This window comes from Parasteatoda tepidariorum, chromosome 2, assembly GCF_982258835.1.
Source record: "Parasteatoda tepidariorum strain Cologne lab strain chromosome 2, Ptep-v5.0, whole genome shotgun sequence".
In the NCBI taxonomy this organism is placed as follows: domain Eukaryota; kingdom Metazoa; phylum Arthropoda; class Arachnida; order Araneae; family Theridiidae; genus Parasteatoda; species Parasteatoda tepidariorum.
Genome location: NC_141756.1, coordinates 32,191,575 through 32,214,175, shown reverse-complemented (window position 1 = coordinate 32,214,175; position 22,601 = coordinate 32,191,575). Strand labels below are relative to the sequence as shown.

Here is a 22,601-nt window from a genome sequence, read left to right as displayed (position 1 = left end):
GAAATACTCCGAAAGTATACCCTGAAATATGTGTAGAATAAACTTTGGAATCGATATATAAAAAATACCTTTTCAAACAACTTCGAGTAGGACGGAAACGCTATTTTTTTAAAAAGTTGTCCTTGTAACTATTTAATTTCGATTCCTGGTACTAGGGGACATTCCATTTTCACATTCGACTTTTGAAATTTCAATTGTAAACGGAATTTTTTTATGACCTTAAATTAAAATGTTAAGGCTTGCAGCAAAAAAAAAAAAATTTTTTTTTACTGCATTGATTTTTTTACTAAGTAGTGAATTATTATTTTTTCAATCTAAGAACCTGTGCCTATAACATATGTAAAACTTATTTTAATATCGAGTGAAATAATTTAATATGTTGTGTAACTAAATGGATAATCCCAAGAAACTGAATCGAAAATATAAAAACTTCATTGATTTAAAAAAATAATAGATGATAATAAAAATAGACATGTTTTGAGCGTCCAATAATAAAAGTCACAAGTTATCCAAGCCTGACAAGTCTTGAGAATGGGCGATTATATTTGAAATCTCGAAACATGTCGACTTTTACTTCCCTCTTCATATGTTTTGAAGCCATTTGAGTTTTTATCGTCAATTATACTGCTTTACATTTGGATCTTGATCATTATTTTGATAAGGATTTTACACTCGTTAAAGTAAACATATGCATTTTAATATTTTATCAGGATTCATGTGATCTTTAAAAACGTAAGAACATCAATATTGTAAAAGTTATATTTAACTTAAAAATTAACATTTTGACACCAGATATTTTGAGTTAATGAAATTAAATATTTTATCTTTTAAGTTTTTGTGCCCCCATTTCAGTATCTTAAGGATCTTACGAGCTCTGTTTAAAAAGAGAGCATCAGATATATATAAGAAAACAAAAATAACCATAGTAGCAGTATTTGGTGGTAAATGTAGCTTATCGTAAATGAAGAATATGCTGTGCGACATTTTATGGTGAATTTGCGAACGTATAAGTTTCAGAATGTATCGAAAGATGAGGATGCTATTTGCTAATCATCTTTATCCAAAGAAAACGATGTAACCTAAATATCTAGTAGAATGAGGCGATTTTTTAAACAATGAATCCTACAATATGCAACATATTATTTCAATATCTTATTCTTAAACATAACATATTTCAATCTTTTTAAAATGCCACTAAACATTCAGCAATTCCTTGAGTTATAGAAAAAAGAAATATCGTAAATTATAGAAAACCTTGTGAATGTGCATTAGAATTATTATACAATCTACATTTTATTTTTCAAGCACTTTTTTTTTCTTCAGACTTTCTTGCCTAGAAGACTCGATTAAAGCTGTAAAAATGATTATCCCTAAAATTTTGTATATAGCTATAATAAGTTATGTTCATTTGATTTTAGTTTAAAATCCTCGAATAAATATAGTAAAAACAGTGTAATCTAAATAATATCAGATAAAAAGTTCATGTATTTAAATTCTAAAAACTATCATAAATAATTTATAAATCGATTCAAATTTACTTTTCAAAGCAGATTAAAATAATTTTTTTTTTTTGCTTTTTGGACAGAAATCCCCTAAAAAAATTGTTTATTGCCAAGAAACTTCGAGATATTTTCTATTAACAATAAATTAAACCTCTCCGAGCAATCACTGAGCATTATTTCAATTTTTTTACTATCAAAACTTGGTTGCGTAGCAACCTAGTAAAACTAAGCACTCCTCTTTTGAATTAGTCAATGGGTTATCTTAAAATATTTATTTGCGCAGGCGACTTTTTTTGGCGGTTCTCTGGACTATCGCCAAATATATAAACCTTTATTGCGGCCCAATTTACCACCCAATTTTTTTAAAATTTTGTCTACCCCCCCTAATTCAAGTGTCTAGATTCCAAATATGCAAAAAAAAATATATGTTTATTCAGAGAAAGTACGTTTTTGTGTCTGATTTCGTAACTTAATTAATAGTTAGCACTAATTAATTAACATATTTGAGGTCACCCCCAGAAACCATTAAGATTGACACTTAGTTCGTGAAAATCCGATCATTAGAACGAAAGTTATTCAGGGTGATTCGTTTTTTTTTTTGCGGACTGTACAGTATTGGGATAGTAGTAATCGATTCCAAATTTACTCATAAAATTCTTACTTTTGCAAGAGAATGTTTAGTAGTGTAAACTAACCAGTGAAGGAACACTTAAGCTTCGCTTGCCTTTTAAAAAATCATATTAATTTCAAAATTCGTAATTTCAGTTAAATGACAGTGTCAACATATTTGTTACTAATTGCAAATTATGCAAAAAAATTGCAGAGAACTTACATAATATTGTTTTAAAGTTTTGGAGGTTCAAATAACAAGTAGTAAGAAGACCCAGTGAAGGAACAGCTCTTACCAGTGAAGGAACACAAAATTGCCCAGTGAAGGAACACTTAATTTTGGTTATTTTTTAATGCTCTTTATGAATTTTTTAGCCATACAAATACAGTCGGACATCTATTTAACAAACTTCCATTCTACGAATTTCCCTATTTTACGAATTTTTTCGAGAAACCAAGAGCATTTTGGAAATTTTTTTGTAAAATAACTTCCATATAGCGAAGTGAATTTTCTATTTAACGAACTTTTCATTGAGATCCAATTTCCCTATTTTCCAAAATATTTCTTAACATTTTAAACTTGTTAAAGCAATTTATGGGGGAAATGACATTAAATTAATTTTCGAAGCCACTGCTTTATGAAATGTATTACTGTTTTGTCTAAAAATTATCTTAGAGAAAGCAGTAAATTCCCTTTCCCTTTTTGTTTGCACTTCAAACGAAAAACTCACTTCAAATTAACGGATTTCATCCGTAGCAATTTAACTTAACGCAAGTGGTAATGTATGTTTAAAATTACTTTTATAATAAATGCAACTATATTTTTATACATAAATTTAGACTTTTTTTAGTTGAAAATGTATATAGCATGATAGTGTAACACTGGATAATGTTTTGCTCTATTCTTGCTTTCCATGCAGATTTCTTTTATGGTTGAGATTTATATGATAAATAGTAGATACTAGTTTACAAGATAAAAGTGTATCAATTGCTATTTTAATTATGTCTAGTGTTTAAGAATTTAAAACCTGTTTTGTGTTGTTTAAGTATTTTAAGAGGTGATTTTCTATTTAACGAATTTTCCATATAACGAGCTTATTATTGGTATTAAGTGATTTTGTTAAATAGAGGTCCGACTAAAAACAAGACTATTTGTGAAATTATGAGATACAAGTACTTGTAAAATGCTAACTTTTTTCTGTAATCATGAACTAGAAATTAAAGTGATGTTAAATACAAAATAAATTTAAAAAAATCGTTCTTTCTTATAATTTGACAGTCAAATCTAAATCATTGTGTCATCCGATGCTGTTTATTATCATTATTATTTTATCACCTTTTTGTTTACTCTTTTTCCTCTTATTTCTTGAAGCTTTTTTTCTTTTTTAAGTATTTTTTCTTTCTTTTTCTTTTCCATGTTCTCTTGTTTTAATGTGTTTTAGATCTTTCAGCCTCTTGAAATTTTTGCCATTTCTCTGAAGTTAGTGCAAAAGGTAATTTATTCGCTTTTCTTCTTATTTGACCTTTCTTTTTATCATCAATATTTGGCCAATGTAAATGGCTCTTCCAAACTTCTTCTGATTTTTCAGCAACATTTCTAGAATGCCTTTCTCGAAAATAAACGGGGGAAAGGTGTCTTGAAGTTTGAGGCAAATCCATCTCTTGTTGACTTATATCTAGAGGATCTTTAGAAGTACTGATTTTACTTACAGAATCATTTCTTTTTTCAACTAAGAGAATCAGCATGAGGACTCATTTCAAATTCGATATCTAATATGCATTCATTATCAATACTAGCTTCAGTTCCTAAGTTTGACTTTAGCAAGTGGTCTACTTTTAATACGTGCTTCTTCCATATTGGAAAAAGTACAGGCTCTTGGACATTTTCGATATTAGACTCTTCCGTCAATGCTGTGTTAAAAATTTACAACATATCTTGAGGGATTTCCCTCTCAAGCTTCTGAAGAAATTGAGTATCGTTTCTGTTTAACTTTGTTTTTTGTTGAGGAACTTACTTCTAAATTCTAACATTGTAAAGTAGTTTCTATAAATTATATAATCACGTTGCTATCCTATAATGATAGCTTATTAGGAGTTCTTGGTGCAAAAGCCAGCGAAAAAATGTTCTATTTTTATGATTATATTTAATTAGTTTTCGATTTGTAAACATAGTTTATTAAGTTGCCTAACATTTGATGTAACTACACACCCCGTTAATAAATATAAATTATAATTTTTTCATAAATTAAGCTATTAAATTAACATTTTGAACTGAAATTATTTCAGGAATTATTCATACAATTTTTAACAAAATTTCGGTTGTCCTCTATATAGCAGAATTACTTATCCTAGAATCATGTAAAATCATATATCACACATTACTGTTCATTCACTGGAAGTATTCCCAGTGTAGGAATATGCCTGTTTCTTCACTGGTTAGAAGCTGGTTTTTGTCTTTTAAACAGAATTTTGATGTATAATATGACTAAAAGTACAAGAAAATTACGAAATTTCTTTTATTTTCATTAACTGAGAAATGAACCCAGTTAAGAAACATTTGTTCCTTCACTGGTTTTTCATCGTTTGGTGATCCAGTGAAGGAACATGCCTGTTCCTTCACTGGTTGGAAGTTGTTTTTTGTCTTTTAAACAGAATTTTGATGTATAATATGACTAAAAGTACAAGAAAATTAAAAAATTTCTTTTATTTTCATTAACTAGGTGAAAAACCCAGTAAAGGAACACTTGTTCCTTCACTGGTTTTTCATCGTTTGGTGATCCAGTGAATAAACACCCCCTTATCTCAGTACTTGATTATGCTATGGTGCTTTAAAAAAAATAAAACGTAACTTCAATAACTATATTTTGAATTCTCTTTTTCACAGTAAGAAAAATAAGACTACTACATGCAATTAATTCCACTTCAAACATATAAGTACAAACACTCACCTTATAATTTTTTCAACGAAACAAGGTGTTGCAGAGATAATAACAAATTCAAAAATTTTTTCAGAGAAATCTATTTGACCAGGTAATCCAAAATATTGCTAGATGACTTCCTATTGTTTGGCAGTAAGCTATTGTTACCAATCAATCTAAAGAAAAACTTTCAAATTCTTATTTTTAATGAATATATATGAAATGTTCCTTCACTGGGTAGTGTTCCTTCACTGGTTGGTTTACCCTACCTATTAAAACTGCGCCAATTACCATGATGCCAGTAGTGCCTGTAACCAAATTAAATCATTTTTGTTAATAATAGAATAGCGACTTTTTACTGTTCTCCATAATGAAGAAATACATATTTTCCATTGGTTTTGCTTTTTAGTTTATAATTTATTTTTTATTGCAATTAACACCTATTAAATTAAAATTAATTAAGCATCATTAAGATCAATAATAGCTTACCGTTTTTTTTACGCTCTTTTAAACGAAATAACATCATTTTTCCATTAATTTTCCTTTTAGGACACATCTTATTATTTTACTTCAATTAGTAACTATTACCAAAATTAATAATCATTGACATCATAAATAATATTGATGTTTCTTTATATTCATTCTCAACGAATTAGTAGGACTTTTCAGTAAGAAACTTATTTTTTTTATTTAAATTACTGTTGATTTCAAACTAATCATTTTTATAGTAATGCGTTTCAAAAGCATAACAATAAACAAAATAAACACGTTTTTTTTTAGATAAGTGTAGAAATTCAAATTTGGTGAAGTAGTTCGCCTATGCTGTCAAGTTCACCTTGATCTTTCAAATAACCTGGCATAGAGACTGAAAATAATTAAAATTACAAAACGATCAATAAACAACATTTTTTGTAAAGAACAATAATCTAGCAAACATCACTGATGTCCTTAAAATACCTGACTAAACCGAATTGTCTATCGTTTAAATTGAAATAATTTCCGCTAAGCCAATGCAAAAATTTCATTTTTTTAAATGTCTCTAATTTTAAAAATATAGTTGAAAAATCAAAAATCGGGCTTTGTAATTCGTTTACAATTCTAATAATTTAGCTTCAAGCTAAATATCGCATTTTTAGAGCTTACAGTATCAACAAAACGGTCAATCCGGTCATTGTCAAACAACCATATATGGCAGTACTTTTACTTGGTACAAGTAAAAAGTACGCACTTTTACTTGTACTTCGTTACTTTTTAAATTTAGTACTTTTGCTTGTACTTTCGTTCCTTTTTAATGGAAAAAGTGCAAGTATTTGTAACGGAAATGTCGAATGAAATCGTTACTTTTTTCTAAAACTCGATAAGCCTTCCTAAAAATAAAAAAAATATTAATTAAAAAAAAATGCTTATGTTTTTTTAATTTATAAAATTAATGTGCAATATATATGCATTCACAGCTAACTTCATGTTTAAATACATTCTGTTTCAACTTATACTGCACATTCAATTATTTTTTACTGGCTCAAAAATCACAAAGCTATCTTAAACCCCGCGTGTTGCTTTGTTTATGTTTGTGCTTTTAAAACGCGTTTCTATAGAGTAAAAAAAATTTAAATCAATGGTAATTTAAATAAATAAAAATAATAAACTAAAATAATAAACTTTTTTATGCAAATCCATAAAAAGTTTGATATTAAAATTATATTTGATTTTAAAATTATATTATACGATTATATTATGAAATTATATTATAATATTCTTCCAAATTTAAAAATAAATTAATGTCCATAACTTTCAAAATTAAAAATAATTAAATAAATAACAGCAATTTTGCAAAAACATTAAAGAACACAAGAATATTATTCAATAAAATTTTAGGTTACTTTGAGTTTTCGATTTCCTAGAAATGTACTTTTAAATCGTTACTTTTTTTGTTTAGTACTCGTACTTTTTACTCGTTACTTTTTAAAATAAGAACTTTTTACTGGTTGCTTTTTTAAAAAATACTTGTACTTTTCGTTACTTTTTAAAAGTAACGTTGCCATGTATGCAAACAACTTACAGTCAATAAAAAAAATATTGAATGTGTCTAATTTCTCTTTTCAATCTGATGTATATTTCTGGAGATATATGCATATTTACTGTTTCCAAACTGTCTAAGTGATGTATATATCTCCTAAGTGGACAACCACTCAAGTAATGCGTCGAAAGTGGTCAGCATTATATTGTTTTTCTTATATAAATTATCCCATGAGTGATATGAGATGATTTGATAGTATAAATTATAAATTAACCTATGAGTGCTTTCTTTTAAATTATGTCAAAATTAGTCAAGTGTTGAATTTATAAAATAGAATTAACGTGTTCTTTTTAACTTTTAAGAAGTATTATGCATTAAACATTTCAGTGAAACTCAAATATAAAAGAAAATACAGTTTTCATTGAAAAGGTTTCAAAACAGTCACGACAGCTTTATATATTTTATATTTAAATGGCACAATGGTTGCATTTATTTTTAATTATACCGTCACCGATTCTCCAACAGAAAAGTTTCGAATGAAGAAAAACAAAAGGACTGTCTGGTGTATCTGTCCTTGATTTCAAAGCGATCCGCTAACATAGAAGTGACCTTTACCTTCAGGTCTGGAATTTGTTTTCCTAACATCCTTCATTTGTTTCCTAAAATTTAAATAGTTTGAGAAACACAATTATTAAAGGATGAACTTCAAACAAACAATCGAACATTTAAACTAACTCTATTATTGCATGTAAAAATGTGTCTTAAAAATATCATTTTTTTAATTTAAATTTGTATTTAACAATCGTCAATGGCAAACAGCTCATCTGCTTTTAAAAAAAATCACAGAATTCAAAAAAATATTTGAATTTGAAGAAACTTTTAACTGGAGATAACCAATTTTTCAAAAGATCTTCTGTTATCTTCTAAAAACGCAAATGAAAATTTTTCTAGGATTCTTTTAAATTTTTAAAATATCACAATAAATTTTCTGCAGCATAAATATGATTCAAAGTTCTTTTTAATTTCTCCAAGCACCCCAAACCATTATACTTCCTTCCACGATTTTTTTTTCTTTAATTTATTGGCACCCCACTTTTAAGGCATTCATCTAAGTGACACTTCTTTTCGCAACCCCAAATGATATAAATGAATTTCGATTGAAAAAGCTAACTCAAGTAAAATTATTCATTGATGAATTTTCCTTATTATTATAATGGATTTTGTCAGGTATATATCAGTCCTTTCGACGCCTTCGGTGAAGTATGATACAGTAAAATTTTCATTTTTTCCCTCACTATCATTTGCATTATAAAACTCAAGTTTTTTTAAAAATATCCATAATCATCAATCGTATCGTGAATTGACACATTTGCTTACATGATATTAAGAAACTCTAACAATCGGGGCCCCTCTCATTTTTGTTCATTCGTACTTCGTACTTTTCATTTGCGTCGCACTAGAGCTGCACAATGGGCCATTGGCGATAGTCTAGGAAACATTTCTGAGGATGAACCGGAGACAACATGCATACGTCACATACCGTTTTACAGGTATGACACATTCGCACGTCATCCATCCGCAGATAGTAATTTTGACTTGATCCAGAACACGATCAATCTCCGATCCAGTACCCCCAGAGGTTATACGTTATAGGAACTTGGAGGACTTTGTGACCCTGACAAATTTACTGTCAACCAGTCACCTTTTCGTACACGGGGATTGAACTCACAACCTTTCGAACATGGGCCCCACACCCTACCAACCATGGCTAACCCGCCTTGATTGGCGATTTGTAAATAAATGAATATATATGTAAGTAAACCATAACCAATCTCAAAAAGATAAACAAAAGTTGCTTTAACACGAAGGGGATGTCATTAAAAGCAAAGACCGCTAAGTATATCATGATAACCAGAAAGGCGATTTAGGCACAACTGAACGAAAATTATCGAAAAAATTATAAAAAGATAAGGATTATTTTAGTTTCACTAATTGTGGGTCTGTATATGTCTTTCAGTTTAGTGCATGTTTTCGTAATCGATAATTACCGATTTATTGATTATTTACTTTTTTCCCGTAGGAAGAAAGGACATTCAGCTAATGATTCAATTATATTTATTATTGGAAGTGGAGAACAATCTTAATACACTGATATAATATAATAAATGCTGAAAATGAAAAGTATTACATAAGAACTCAATTAAAGAACAAAACGTAATTGTGTAACACAAATGGGTTTTTACAGACTAAAATCTTTTCAGTAAAAAAAGTTTCGTGTTAAGGCGGGTTCCTTAAAATTTAAAGGTCAGCATAAGCAGAGGTCATAGTTGCTTCGGAAAAGTTTTTGTATTTGTTCACATTTTAACTGTTGTATAACAAGGAGGAAACGAGGTTACTTCTTGAGAATGATGAAACGCTCATTCATATATCACCCATTCAAGCACTTAATTAGTGTGGAAAACCAAATTGAGAATATGTGCTTGATCTCATGAAATGCTAGCACATTTTTTTAAAGATATAACTAGAATTTAATTAACAATGCGACAAAAATTTAAGAAACAGGACTACTCTGAATAACTTTTGATATAATGATCGAAACTTCATTTTCTAGGACTCAATCTTTACGGTTCCAGGGGGTGACCTCAAATATGTTAATTAGTTAGAGTAGACGATATTTTAAGTTACGAAAACAGGCACTAAGATATACTTTCTCAGAATAAACATTCCGTTTTTTTCCGGATAGATTTGAATTTTGATCCCCAAAGTATAGGGGGCAGCCATATTCTGGGAAATATGATCCCAATAACTTGATCAGCAAAGATTCACGTGAACATAACTTCGACAGGACAAAACTTCAAGTAGAAAGAATCTGAAATTAATAGTTAACATTAAATTATAAATGATTCACGCATTAATTTTAATGGAAAAAAATTTCTATTATGTAATATTAATAAATTCAAATTCATAATTATATTAGAATAATCCCGATAAGTAACTAACATTAAACGTTATTTATCATTTATTATTGAATTTGAACAATAACTATGATATCTCTATCTTTAATACGGTTAAAATATAAAATAAAGCGAAATTATTTATTGGATATTTCATCCTGTTCTTTTTCGTCCTTTTCCCTTCCATTCTTGCATTTCTTTATTCCCCTTTTTGCTAACAAATTTGGCTTCTATATAAATATTACTTGAATTTTTATTTGTAATCAAATGACAAATTATAAGCAGCTTAGTTTTATTCTACATATTGCAAATAGTTTTTCAATTAGCTAGTTTTGATAGCTATTATTAATTTTTTTCTATTTAAGATTAAATAATAAATTACGCAGTCAAATACAAATACTTATACTCATTAAATAAAATATATTAAAATCAAACTCAATAGTAAGTAATTAATTTAAATTAAATGAACTTTCACTTTGAAGGGATTCTTAATTTCTTTTTCAAAGTTAATTTTCTCGATTTCCACGACTTATTAATTAAATTATTTTACTATTTTTTTCGTGTTTAATTTTTAAAAGAAACAGAATGAATGTGATTTTACAAGAAAGCAGGGACCGATCAAGACAAATTCAGGTCCAAGGCCCACAAAATTTTCCGGGCCCCTAATAAATTATTTTAAAATTAAATTTCTGAACAGTAGTCTTAACAATAAAAAGAATCTATTAAACTGCATGATTCAAGAGAAACATTCTAAAAAATTTTGAAAGCAGACAGTTGAAGATTATTTTTTTAAGATAAAGTTTATGCATCTAAATATTAAATCAAAATACAAAATGTTTCGTGAAAATAAAAATGGTTTGGTGACCACAAACAAGTGAAATCAGTGATTTTTGCTAAAAGTCACTAATTAGCTGAATTATTTTGCAGATTGTAACCTTCCATTTACAGCTTTACATTTGTTAAGAATAAGCTTTTAGTTCTTGTTGACATTATAAGAGACTTTGCTAACATGCATTCTCGTTGTATTTGCTCAAGCCGTTGGAGTAAAAATGGCACTAATTAAAATTCAGCCAGCCGTACTTTCGAACTTGAAAGGTGCAATGTTTACACGAGTTTGGTTTATCACAATATAAAGAAAATTTGAAATAAAAAATGCCTTTTTTTTGATAAAAACCGTTTCTTTTAGTATTTAAAAGAAAAAGTAATATTGTGAACTTTTTACTAATTTTCAAGGCCCCCAGAAAATGTGGGCCCTAGGCCCGTGCCTAGGCGATAATCAGGCCCTGCAAGTATGCAGGTATTGTTGTTTTGGAATGCAGCAATAGAAAAGGTAGATAAGAAACTATTCGTTTGAGAGTTAGTAAGGTGTGGTTATTCAAGGAAGTGAACAATTCGTAGTCGACATTGATGAATGGGCAACATATGTGCACTTCAGATTGAACTGCTCTGAAATGTACGGGGGTTAACCCTGTGAGTGCAAAGCTCTTCTCAAGAAAAGAAATATAGTTTAGTGTGTTCAGAGGCACGTGAGTAAATGTTTAAAACTGTAAGTATGGTAAGTTATGCTAATGGAAATGATGATGGTAAGTACTTATACCCATTCTATATATAGTTGAATTATTATGAAATACTAATAAATAATTTTTTATTTAAAAATTTATTTTCGGTAATAAAATTTACTGAATTGTAATGCGAATTAGATAAGAATTTCCTTGCTAACTTTGGAAGAAAAAAAAAACATTTTTTGTAAATTTTTTTTTTACTTTTCTTTTTTTTTTTTTCTTCCTATAAATCGGAAATGTTGTTTCTCACAATGAGGTGACCAAGTTCGAGTCCCAGCTGCTGCTGTTTGACACGATTCCTGGTCCTTGATCGCACCAACCACAGTGCTGATATAAAATAATCTCAGTGGTAGACGGATCATAATCTCTTTCTCATCGTGCTATCAAGGCGAGATTCTCACGGTTTTCCTCTCCATGTAACGCACATGTGGGTTAGTTACAAAGTTAGAAGGCTATGGAGTTCAGCAATGATAGGCGTAGGCTCAGAATTAAATTGGCTGTTCAACATCGATTATAAAATAAATTAATTATCAATTAGATTAAATCGTCTTATGTTTCCGATCATGTACAGTCCGCAAAAAAAAAAACGAATCACCCTGAATAACTTTCGTTCTAATGATCGGATTTTCACGAACTAAGTGTCAATCTTAATGGTTCCTGGGGGTGACCTCAAATATGTTAATTAATTAGTGCTAACTATTAATTAAGTTACGAAATCAGACACAAAAACGTACTTTCTCTGAATAAACATATAATTTTTTTTACATATTTGGAATCTAGACCCTTGAATTAGTGGGGGTAGACAAAATTTTAAAAAAATTGGGTGGTAAATTGGGCCGCAATAAAGGTTTATATATTTGGCGATAGTCCAGAAAACCGCCAAAAAAAGTCGCCTGCGCAAATAAATATTTTAAGATAACCCATTGACTAATTCAAAAGAGGATGTTACGAATTAATTCTTTTTGGCGACGTCAATTCGTCGCCAATCAAATTATTTTTTTTTGTTAGTTGTTCTCGATGCACTCATGCCTGAAGGAGCATTTCTTGAAAGCTCCTATTTCTTATATATTTTGTTGTTTTGTTTCAGTCTAATTATTATTTGTTTCATTGTTAAGTTTATTAATAAATATAGAAGCTCATATTAATTGTTTTCTTACTGACCAGGGCATCAAATGGTAGAGATACACGCATATACCGAAACTCGAAATAGATTTTCTATCATTTTTTGGTGCCGAAACCCGGGAATTTTGGATTTTAATTTGTGCTTCATTCTGGATTAATTATTTTCTTGAAATTTTAGAAAACTTGAACTTACAGGTACTGTACTTTTATATATTTACTATCTCGAAAATGGAAACTATTGATAAACTTAAAGCAAAACGAAAGATTGCTAGAACTAATTGTACTAAGTTAATTACGAAAATTGACACATTTGAACAGAATCTCAATTTTGAAGATGAAATTCATCAGAAACAATTATCAGAATATTTACTAGATCTCGAAGAAAAACGAACTGAGCTAAAAAACCTTAATGAATCAATTGAGGAACTAATCACGGATAATGATGTTTTTGAAACAGAAATTAAAAATTCTATGGAATATGATGAGAACATAGGTGACTCCAAAATGAAAATTAAACTGTTGTTAACAAATTTTAAAATAAAAGAATCAGTTGGCACTAATAATGTTAATGTTCCAAATGTTAATGTTTCGAATGTTAATGATAGTAAAAATATTCCGATTTCTATTAATTTGCCTAAACTTAACATTCCAACTTTTAATGGTGATTCAACTACATTTTTAGAATTTTTTAATAGTTTCAGTAGTGCTATAGATTCTAATGAATCATTAAGTAATGTTAACAAATTTATTTATTTAAAATCTTTTCTTTCTGGGGATGCTTATAAAACGGTAGCAGGTTTCGCTTTAACAGAAGAAAATTATAAATCGTGTTTGACCTTGCTAAAAGATAGATATGGAAAATCGGAACATTTAATTAATTGTTTTGTAAATAAACTCTTGGAAATCGAACCAGTTAAATCTTCTTCAAATATTCAGGGACTTAGGCATTTGTATGATGAAAGTGAAATCAGTATAAGAAATTTACAGTCTATGGGTGTAGCATCAGATAATTTTGGTCATTTATTAATTCCGATTTTATTAAAACAATTGCCTCATAACTTAATAGTAGAATATCATCGTAAAAGAGATCATAATAAATCGGGCGATATTAGTGAATTAATGAAATTCATAAAATTTGAAATTGAATCTCGAGAAGCAGCTAATGCAGTTTCTGTAATTTCTATGACAACTCACGAACCAGCTAGATCAAAAAACGAAACTAGATATCCTAAAAACAGAAATATTCCTACATCAGCCGCTTTAAATACAATTGTTAAAAATTCTTGCATTTTTTGTAATTCATACTCGCATACAGGGTTAAAATGCAAAACGTTTACTGATGAGCAGAAACGTTTTAAATTAAAAAAGGAAGGACGCTGTTACAAATGTTTTTATAAAAACCATTTGCTAAATCAGTGTAAAGTTAAAATCAAACCTTGTGAAATATGTCAAAGTTTTCAACATAATTTATTGTTTTGCCCAAAGTTAAAAAGTAACAATTTATTACAAACTTCTCCCCCAGATAACACCGAAACTATTCAAATTCAAGAGAATCAAGCGGTTATGTCTTCTGTTTTCAAACCTAATCAATCATTAAATAATACTACTTTATTGCAAACTGCTAAAGTTCATGTCGAAAATGGATTTAAAAAACTAATAGCTCGAATACTTTTTGATTCTGCTTCTCAAAAATCTTTTATTCGAAAAGATTTGGCTAAAGCATTAAACGCGAAAAGTTTAAGAAAAGAAAAACTTTTTGTTTACACATTTTCAAATCGAAATCCTTCGGAAAAGGAATACGAATGTGTTAATATCACATTACGCAGTAGGTTTCCCCCCTACTCAAGTATAAATATTGAAGCATTAATTACCGAGGAAATATGCGCTGCTCAATTATATTCAGAATTTGATCCCCAATTAATAGAAACTTTACTTTCTCAAGGATTTAAAATCGCTGATTCATGGGATGATAAGAAACCCATTCAAATATTGTTAGGTGCTGATTTCTTATATTCTACTGTAAAGGGTGAGTTATTGAAAATAGGCAATAAATTATTCCTTCAGCCGACGTTGTTTGGAGATTCTTTAGTAGGTCAGGTGCCAGATGGTCCTTTTAAGGGTGCGGCTTCTTGTTTTAACATTTGTTGCACTTTAGCAGATACAACTGTAAATGATTTGTCATGTTTATGGAATATTGAATCATTTCTCACTACTAAAGAGTTAGGAAATAAAATGAACTCGGATCATCTAATTAATTTTGAAAACAAGTTGCGGTTTGAAAATGGAAGATATGAGGCGCCGCTTTTATGGAAATCTGAGACAGCTCGTGAAAATTTATGCGATAATTTTGAGATCGCTGAAAAAAGATTTTGTTTACTAGAAAGAAGATTTAACGCTGACGAATCTTTATTTGAAAGATATAATGAAGTTATGAAACAACAATTAAAAGAAGGGATTATCGAAACTTGTAAGTCTAATTGTTTTGTGGGCTATACAATGCCGCATAGGGATGTTTTTAAAGAAAATGCTTCCAGTACAAAAACAAGAATAGTTTATGATGCCAGTAGTAAACGCGGAAATAATTTAAGTCTTAACGAATGTCTTATATCCGGCGATAATTTATATGCTAATCTTGTAGATATAATTTTAAAATTTAGGGAACATAAAATCGGATTTTGCGGAGATATTGCTCGAGCTTTTTTACAAATACAAGTTTCGGAATTTGATAGAAAATATTTATGTTTTATCTATTATAAGGATTGCGATAAAACTCAACCCCCTACAATGTTTCATTTTAATAGACACTGTTTTGGAGTCACCTGTTCACCTTTTGTTTTGGCAGCAACTATCAAAACTCATATTAAAGCTTATAAAAATTCGCATCCTCTTGCATATGAAATGCTGAATAATTTCCTCTATGTTGATGACCTGTTTTATGGAAGTTCTTCTGTAGAAGAAGCCTTTCAGTTATCAACAGATGCTGTTTCTATTTTAAAGGATGCAAATATGACAATGAGAAAATTTGACACAAACTCGAAAGAACTTAAAAATTTGTGGAAAAACTCTAATTCCGAAATAGGAATTAATGAAGACCCTGATTCTCATTTAAAAGTTTTAGGACTTAAATGGAATAATGAAAGTGATATTCTCGAACTTGATTTAAGGTCTTTATTGTCAAATTTAAATGCAAATAAATGCACTAAACGGAATGTTCTTCATATTACTGCCAAAATATTTGATCCATCTGGATTTATTTCCCCCATTTTGATTCGTGTTAAATGCATTTTACAAGAATTATGGCAACTTGGAATCGATTGGGACGATGAGTTTAGTGGTGAATTAAAGGACAAATGGATAATATGGTGCGATGAGATTAATGAACTTCAGAACTTGAATATTCCTCGATATTATTTTCCCGATTTAAATTTAGTAGACAAAGACGTGCAACTGCACGTGTTTTCCGATGCTTCACTGAAGTCTTTTGGAGCTGTAGCATACTTCAGGTACAAAACATCTAGAAGTACTTTTAATACTAGTTTTGTAATTTCTAAGTCCAGAGTAGCACCCCTTAAGAAATTAACTCTACCCAGATTGGAGTTAATGGGAGCTATCATAGCCGCAAGAATGGTGAAACATCTCAAGGAACTATTTAAAAATCTTGATAAAATATCTTTGTGGTGTGACTCGACGATTGTGCTGCACTGGATTAAAGGCTCAGCGACCAAATGGAAGCAATTTGTGTCCAATAGGGTCACAGAAATCCAAGCAATCACAGATCCTAGTGTTTGGAGACATTGCACAGGCAAGGATAACCCAGCAGATCTCTTAACCAGGGGAATTTCTTGCAAGGACCTGATTTCTTCAAGAAAATGGTTTCATGGCCCCGCATGGTTAAGTAACTCAGAAGACACATGGTCATGTAATCAAGAGTCTGAAATTGAAGCTGACATTGTAGAGTTGGAATCCGAATCCAGAACGAAAGTTTTGGTTTCCTCAACAATTGTTTCTGCCAAGTTAATAGATCCTGATAGATATAGCAGTTTAAGAAAACTATTAAGAGTAACTGCTTGGGTACTCCGTTTCGTCCACCTGTTAAAAACAAAACTTCAACCGAAAGGTCCCCTTACTTCCGATGAACTTAACAGAGCGGAACTATTTTGGATAAAATTTGTTCAAAATGAAGCGTTCCACGAAGATAAAAATAACTTGATTGCAAAGAAACCTCTTTCCAAAGACTCAAAACTGCTTTGCTTAAATCCTTTTCTTGATCAAGAAGGTGTCTTACGTGTCACTGGACGCTTAGGCAAGTCTGATTTATCAATGAATGAAAAACATCCTGTGATACTTCCAGCTAAATTCAAATTAACAGAGCTGTTAATTTGGGATTCCCATGAAAGAGTCTTCCATTCTAGTGTCTCTCACACGTTAGTGCAAGTGAGAGAAAAATACTGGATTTTAAAGGCTAGACAAGCAGTGAAATCGCTACTCAGGAAATGCGTAATTTGTAGAAGATTCAATTCTTCTCCTGGAGACCAAGTTGTAGCACCGCTGCCAGCTGAACGAGTGGAGCAATCTTCTCCGTTTTCCGTCATTGGGGTGGACTTTGCTGGTCCTCTCTTTGTTAAAAACAATGAAAGTAAACAATACATCCTGTTGATTACATGTGCGGTGACAAGAAGTGTTCATCTTGAGCTAGTGGGAAATTTATCAACAGATACTTTTCTCCTAGCCTTTCGCCGTTTCATTGCTCGACGTGGTTTACCATCGATAGTGTTTTCTGATAATGCGCGTACCTTTAAACGTGCTGAATTGGAAATAAAATTGATGTGGTCAATTTTGAATGATACAAAGATTAAAGAATTTTGTGCCTATAATTGTATTAAATGGAAATACATCGTCGAGAGAGCTGCCTGGTGGGGCGGTTTTTACGAACGCATGGTTAGATCTGTAAAAGTTGCTCTTCGGAAAACCCTAGGTAAATCCTCCCTAACTATTGAACAATTGATAACTGTTCTTTTCGAAATTGAGGCAATGATAAATTCTCGCCCAATAACTTATGTTGGAAGAGATGCGGAAGAGCCAAATGCCTTAACACCGGCTCACTTTCTTTTAGGTAAAAGAATAACATCTTTACCCCCGGTAAGACTTCACCTTGATACAAACCTCTCTTCTAGGAAAAACCTAATTAGAGCTTACAATTATAGAGAAAAATTAATGAGAAATTTTTGGTCTCGTTGGAAGAATGAATATCTTCTAAATTTAAGATTGATTAATTCAAATTTAGTTAAGGGTAATATCCCTCCATTTAAGATTAACGATATTGTTTTGATTAAAGAAGATCATTTGCCTAGAAATTTTTGGAAATTAGGTAGAATAATTGAATTATTTCCTGGAAGAGATGGCAAGGTGAGGGCTTGCAAGGTAAAAACTGAATCTTCAGTTCTTAAACGCCCTGTACAATTATTGTACAATTTAGAAATTGCAAACTGAAGTTCAAATTTATTAATATTATTATTTAAAATAATTAATTGGCATATCATAATGTTATTGATGTTTAAAAAAAAAAAATATGTAAATAAATATCTAGAATTGCATTTCAATTTTATAATATTTAGTTAATGCAAATGCTTTAACTAATAATTTCTTGATTTACTGTATTAAATGTTGTTCGTTAAACAATATTTTTCTTGATAACTTTCATTGAATTTTACTGGTTATATTTCTGAACTGAATATGCAGTGAAATTTAGATTTTTGATTACTTTATTATTCTTATATATATTCTTATTCTCGTATTTGTATATGAAAAAAGTGTTTTATAAGTGTTTAATTATCTTGAATGTTTAATATTGTTCTCCAGAATTATTGTATGAAAATTTATTTTACCAAAAAATTTTTTAATTTTTTTTATAATAGTTTTATGTTTTTAATTAGAGCATAAAATAAAATTTGTTTTGTTGTATTTTTGAATTTAGCTCTAAAATTTGAATGTTGATGTTACAAAACTTTTTGAATATTTGTAATTGAAAATTCTTTAATCGAACTTCTCTTTTTTTTTATGGTATATTGTATTTTTAACAATTTTGATGAACCCCCATGGTTCATGGGGGGGCTGTGTGTTACGAATTAATTCTTTTTGGCGACGTCAATTCGTCGCCAATCAAATTATTTTTTTTTGTTAGTTGTTCTCGATGCACTCATGCCTGAAGGAGCATTTCTTGAAAGCTCCTATTTCTTATATATTTTGTTTTGTTTCAGTCTAATTATTATTTGTTTCATTGTTAAGTTTATTAATAAATATAGAAGCTCATATTAATTGTTTTCTTACTGACCAGGGCATCAAATGGTAGAGATACACGCATATACCGAAACTCGAAATAGATTTTCTATCAGAGGAGTGCTTAATTTTACTAGGTTGCTACGCAACCAAACTCTAATAGTAAAAAAATTGAAATAATGTTCAGTGATTGCTCGGAGGGGTTTAATTTATTGTTAATAGAAAATATCTCGAAGTTTCCAGGCCTTAAACAATTTTTTTTAGGGGATTTCTGTCCAAAAATCAAAAAAAATATTATTTTAATCTCCTTTGAAAAGTAAATTTGAATCGATTTATAAATTATTTATGATAGTTTTTAGAATTTAAATACATGAACTTTTTATCTGATATTATTTAGATTACACTGTTTTTACTATATTTATTCGAGGATTTTATACTAAAATAAAATGAGCATAACTTATTATAGCTATATACAAAATTTTAGGGATAATCATTTTTACAGTTTTAATCGAGTCTTCTAAGCAAGAAAGTTTGAGGAAAAAAAAAGTGCTTGAAAAATAAAATGTAGATTGTATAATAATTCTAATGCACATTCACAAGGCTTTCTATAATATACGATATTTCTTTTTTCTATAACTCAAGGAATTGCTGAATGTTTAGTGGCATTTTAAAAAGATTGAAATATGTTATGTTTAAGAATAAGATATTGAAATAATATGTTGCAAATTGTAGGATTCATTGCTTAAGAAATCGCTTCATTCTACTAGATATTTAGGTTACATCGTTTCCTTTGGATAAAGATGATTAGCAAATAGCATCCTCATGTTTCGATACATTCTGAAACTTATACGTTCGCAAATTCACCATAAAATGTCGCACAGCATATTCTTCAATTACGATAAGCTACATTTACCACCAAATACTGCTACTATGGTTATTTTTGCTTTCTTATATATATCTGATGATCTCTTTTTAAACAGAGCTCGTAAGATCCTTAAGATACTGAAATGGGGGCACAAAAACTTAAGAGATAAAATATTTAATTTCATTAACTCAAAATATCTGGTGTCAAAATGTTAATTTTTAAGTTAAATATAACTTTTACAATATTGATGTTCTTACATTTTTAAAGACCATATGAATCCTGATAAAATATTAAAATGCATATGTTTACTTTAACTAGTGTAAAATCCTTATCAAAATAATGATCAAGACCCAAATGTAAAACAGTATAATTGACGATAAAAACTCAACTGGCTTCAAAACATATGAAGAGGGAAGTAAAAGTCGACATGTTTCGAGTTTTCAAATATAATCGCCCATTCTCAAGACTTGTCAGGCTTGGATAACTTGTGACTTTTATTATTGGACGCTCAAAACATGTCTATTTTTATTATCATCTATTATTTTCTTAAATCAATGAAGTTTTTATATTTTCGATTCAGTTTCTTGGGATTATCCATTTAGTTACACAACATATTAAATTATTTCACTCGATATTAAAATAAGTTTTACATATGTTATAGGCACAGGTTCTTAGATTGAAAAAATAATAATTCACTACTTTGTAAAATAATTAATGCAGTAAAAAAAAATTTTTTTTTGTTGCTGCAAGCCTTAACATTTTAGTTTAAGGTCATAAAAAAATTCCGTTTACAATTGAAATTTCAAAAGTCGAATGTGAAAATGGAATGTCCCCTAGTACCAGGAATCGAAATTAAATAGTAACAAGGACAACTTTTTTAAACAAGTTAGCGTTTCCGTCCTACTCGAAGTTGTTTGAAAAGGTAATTTTTATATATCGATTCCAAAGTTTATTCTACATATATTTCAGGGTATAATTTCGGAGTATTTCGATCGAGTTTATTTTTACACCCTTATTTGCTTAAAATTATTAAATAATTTACTTAAAATAAATTATTCAAGCTACATGATTTAATGCATTTATAGTATAATAATAAACGGAGCTTCCGACGCATATCCTTAACCTTAATACCGCTATCATTAAATAAATGGAATAAGCTTAGATAAATAATAAAAGTTAATTTTTCCCTCGTGTAATTTTCAAGGAATAATATGTTTCGATCAAACAGATTTCATTCTGGAAATAGCGAAATTATTGAGTAGGTCTCTTGGAGCAATATCATTCTTATCCTCTTTTGACGAAATATAGGAAAAATTAGTTTTCACAGTTTCTGTAAAAAGTATGTTAGCCTACTTGCCACGTTTTTTATAAAATTTTTTTTTATTAAAATAAGGTCGGAAATTGTGTATTGTGTGCACAGCTTCGGAATCCTTACAAATTTCAATTTTTAGTATTTCCTGATTAACAAAATAAGGCATTTTCCTGATAACAAATTATACTACAATAATATCTTGGAAATCATGCTAAAGTAAAAAATTAAACTAAATAGTTTAGTGTATTATCAGAAAAAAAATCTACTTGGTATTATAAAGAGTAAAAGATATAATGAAATAATTAGTGAATCAGACGTGGTCAGAAAATTAAAAATTTAATTTCACAACTAAGATAGTAGGACGACATTTAAGATACTGAGATATTTTAAGACACTAAAAAAATTGGCTACGTATTCCACAGCTTTTTATGTTCGGTATCTTTATCCTCTTTGTAGTGACTTATAAAACATCAACACTATTTTAGATAATCTAAGTTGAAGTCACAAGAAACAAAAAAAAAAGACAATCAATAATTTATATTCTTTTTTCAAAAAAATAGTATGCTAAGTAAATAATCAGCTGTTTTGCATTAAATAATTTTAAACAGCTGAATGTTTTTAATTTCTTAACAAGGTTTTATTCTTAGCTAGCAGACAATAATTCTTTAAAAAAAACTTGACTATAATTTGAAAAGGAAACCTAAATTAAAGAAAATCTAAATTAAAGTTCTAAAAAATTATTAGTATATTAATGAAGAAATAATAAACGTAAAATGGAAAAGAATAAGAATTTTAAAATGTTAAAATTTTATTAAATAGTTGGTAAAATAGTTCTGCGATACACTTCCGGAAATTTCTTTTAAGATTAGGATGATATAGGGTAAACCAACAAATGAAGGAGCATTTCATAGATATTTCTTAGAAATAAGATTTTAAACGTTTTAATTTAGATTGATTGGTAACAGTAGCTTACTACCTAACAATAGGAAGTCATCTAACAATGAATTTAGTTACCTGGTCTTTGAGTCTTCTCTGGAAAAAGTTTTGAATTTGTTAGTATCTGTTCAACGCCTTGTTTCTTTGACAAAATTATAAGGTCAGTGTTTGTTGTTATCCGTTTAAACTACAATTAATTGCATATAATAATGCTTTTTCTTTTCATTGTGAAAAAAAGAATTCAAAATATGGTCATTGAATTTACGTTTTATTTATTTTAAGCATCATAACATAAGCAAGTACTGAGATTAGGGGGTGTTTATTAACTGGATTACAGAACGATGAAAAACCAATGTATAAACAAGTGTTTCTTTACTGGGATTTTTTCAAGTTAATGAAAATAAAAGAAAAATTTTAGTTTTCTTGTACCTTTTGTCATATTATAAATCAAAATTATGTTAAAAATAAAAAAAAAAACAACTTCTAACCAGTGAAGGAACAGGCATGTTCCTTCACTGAGAATAGATT

At 29.2% G+C, this 22,601-nt stretch overlaps 1 protein-coding gene across 3 annotated transcripts in view; it reads left to right on the top strand.

The window, feature by feature from the left end:
* The window catches only part of LOC107443319 (uncharacterized), a 90,963-nt gene that overhangs the window by 52,300 nt on the left and 16,062 nt on the right, over positions 1-22,601 (top strand). Inside the window, exon 1 of one of the 3 annotated variants that reach the window (XM_087157162.1) lies at positions 11,375-11,583. The exons of the other annotated variants lie outside the window; for them this stretch is intronic. Within the exon in view, the coding sequence (XP_087013288.1) occupies positions 11,535-11,583 (49 nt within the window). The 5' untranslated portion in view covers positions 11,375-11,534. Of the gene's footprint in view, positions 1-11,374; positions 11,584-22,601 lie in introns of those variants that run through there. 3 annotated transcript variants of the gene reach the window in all.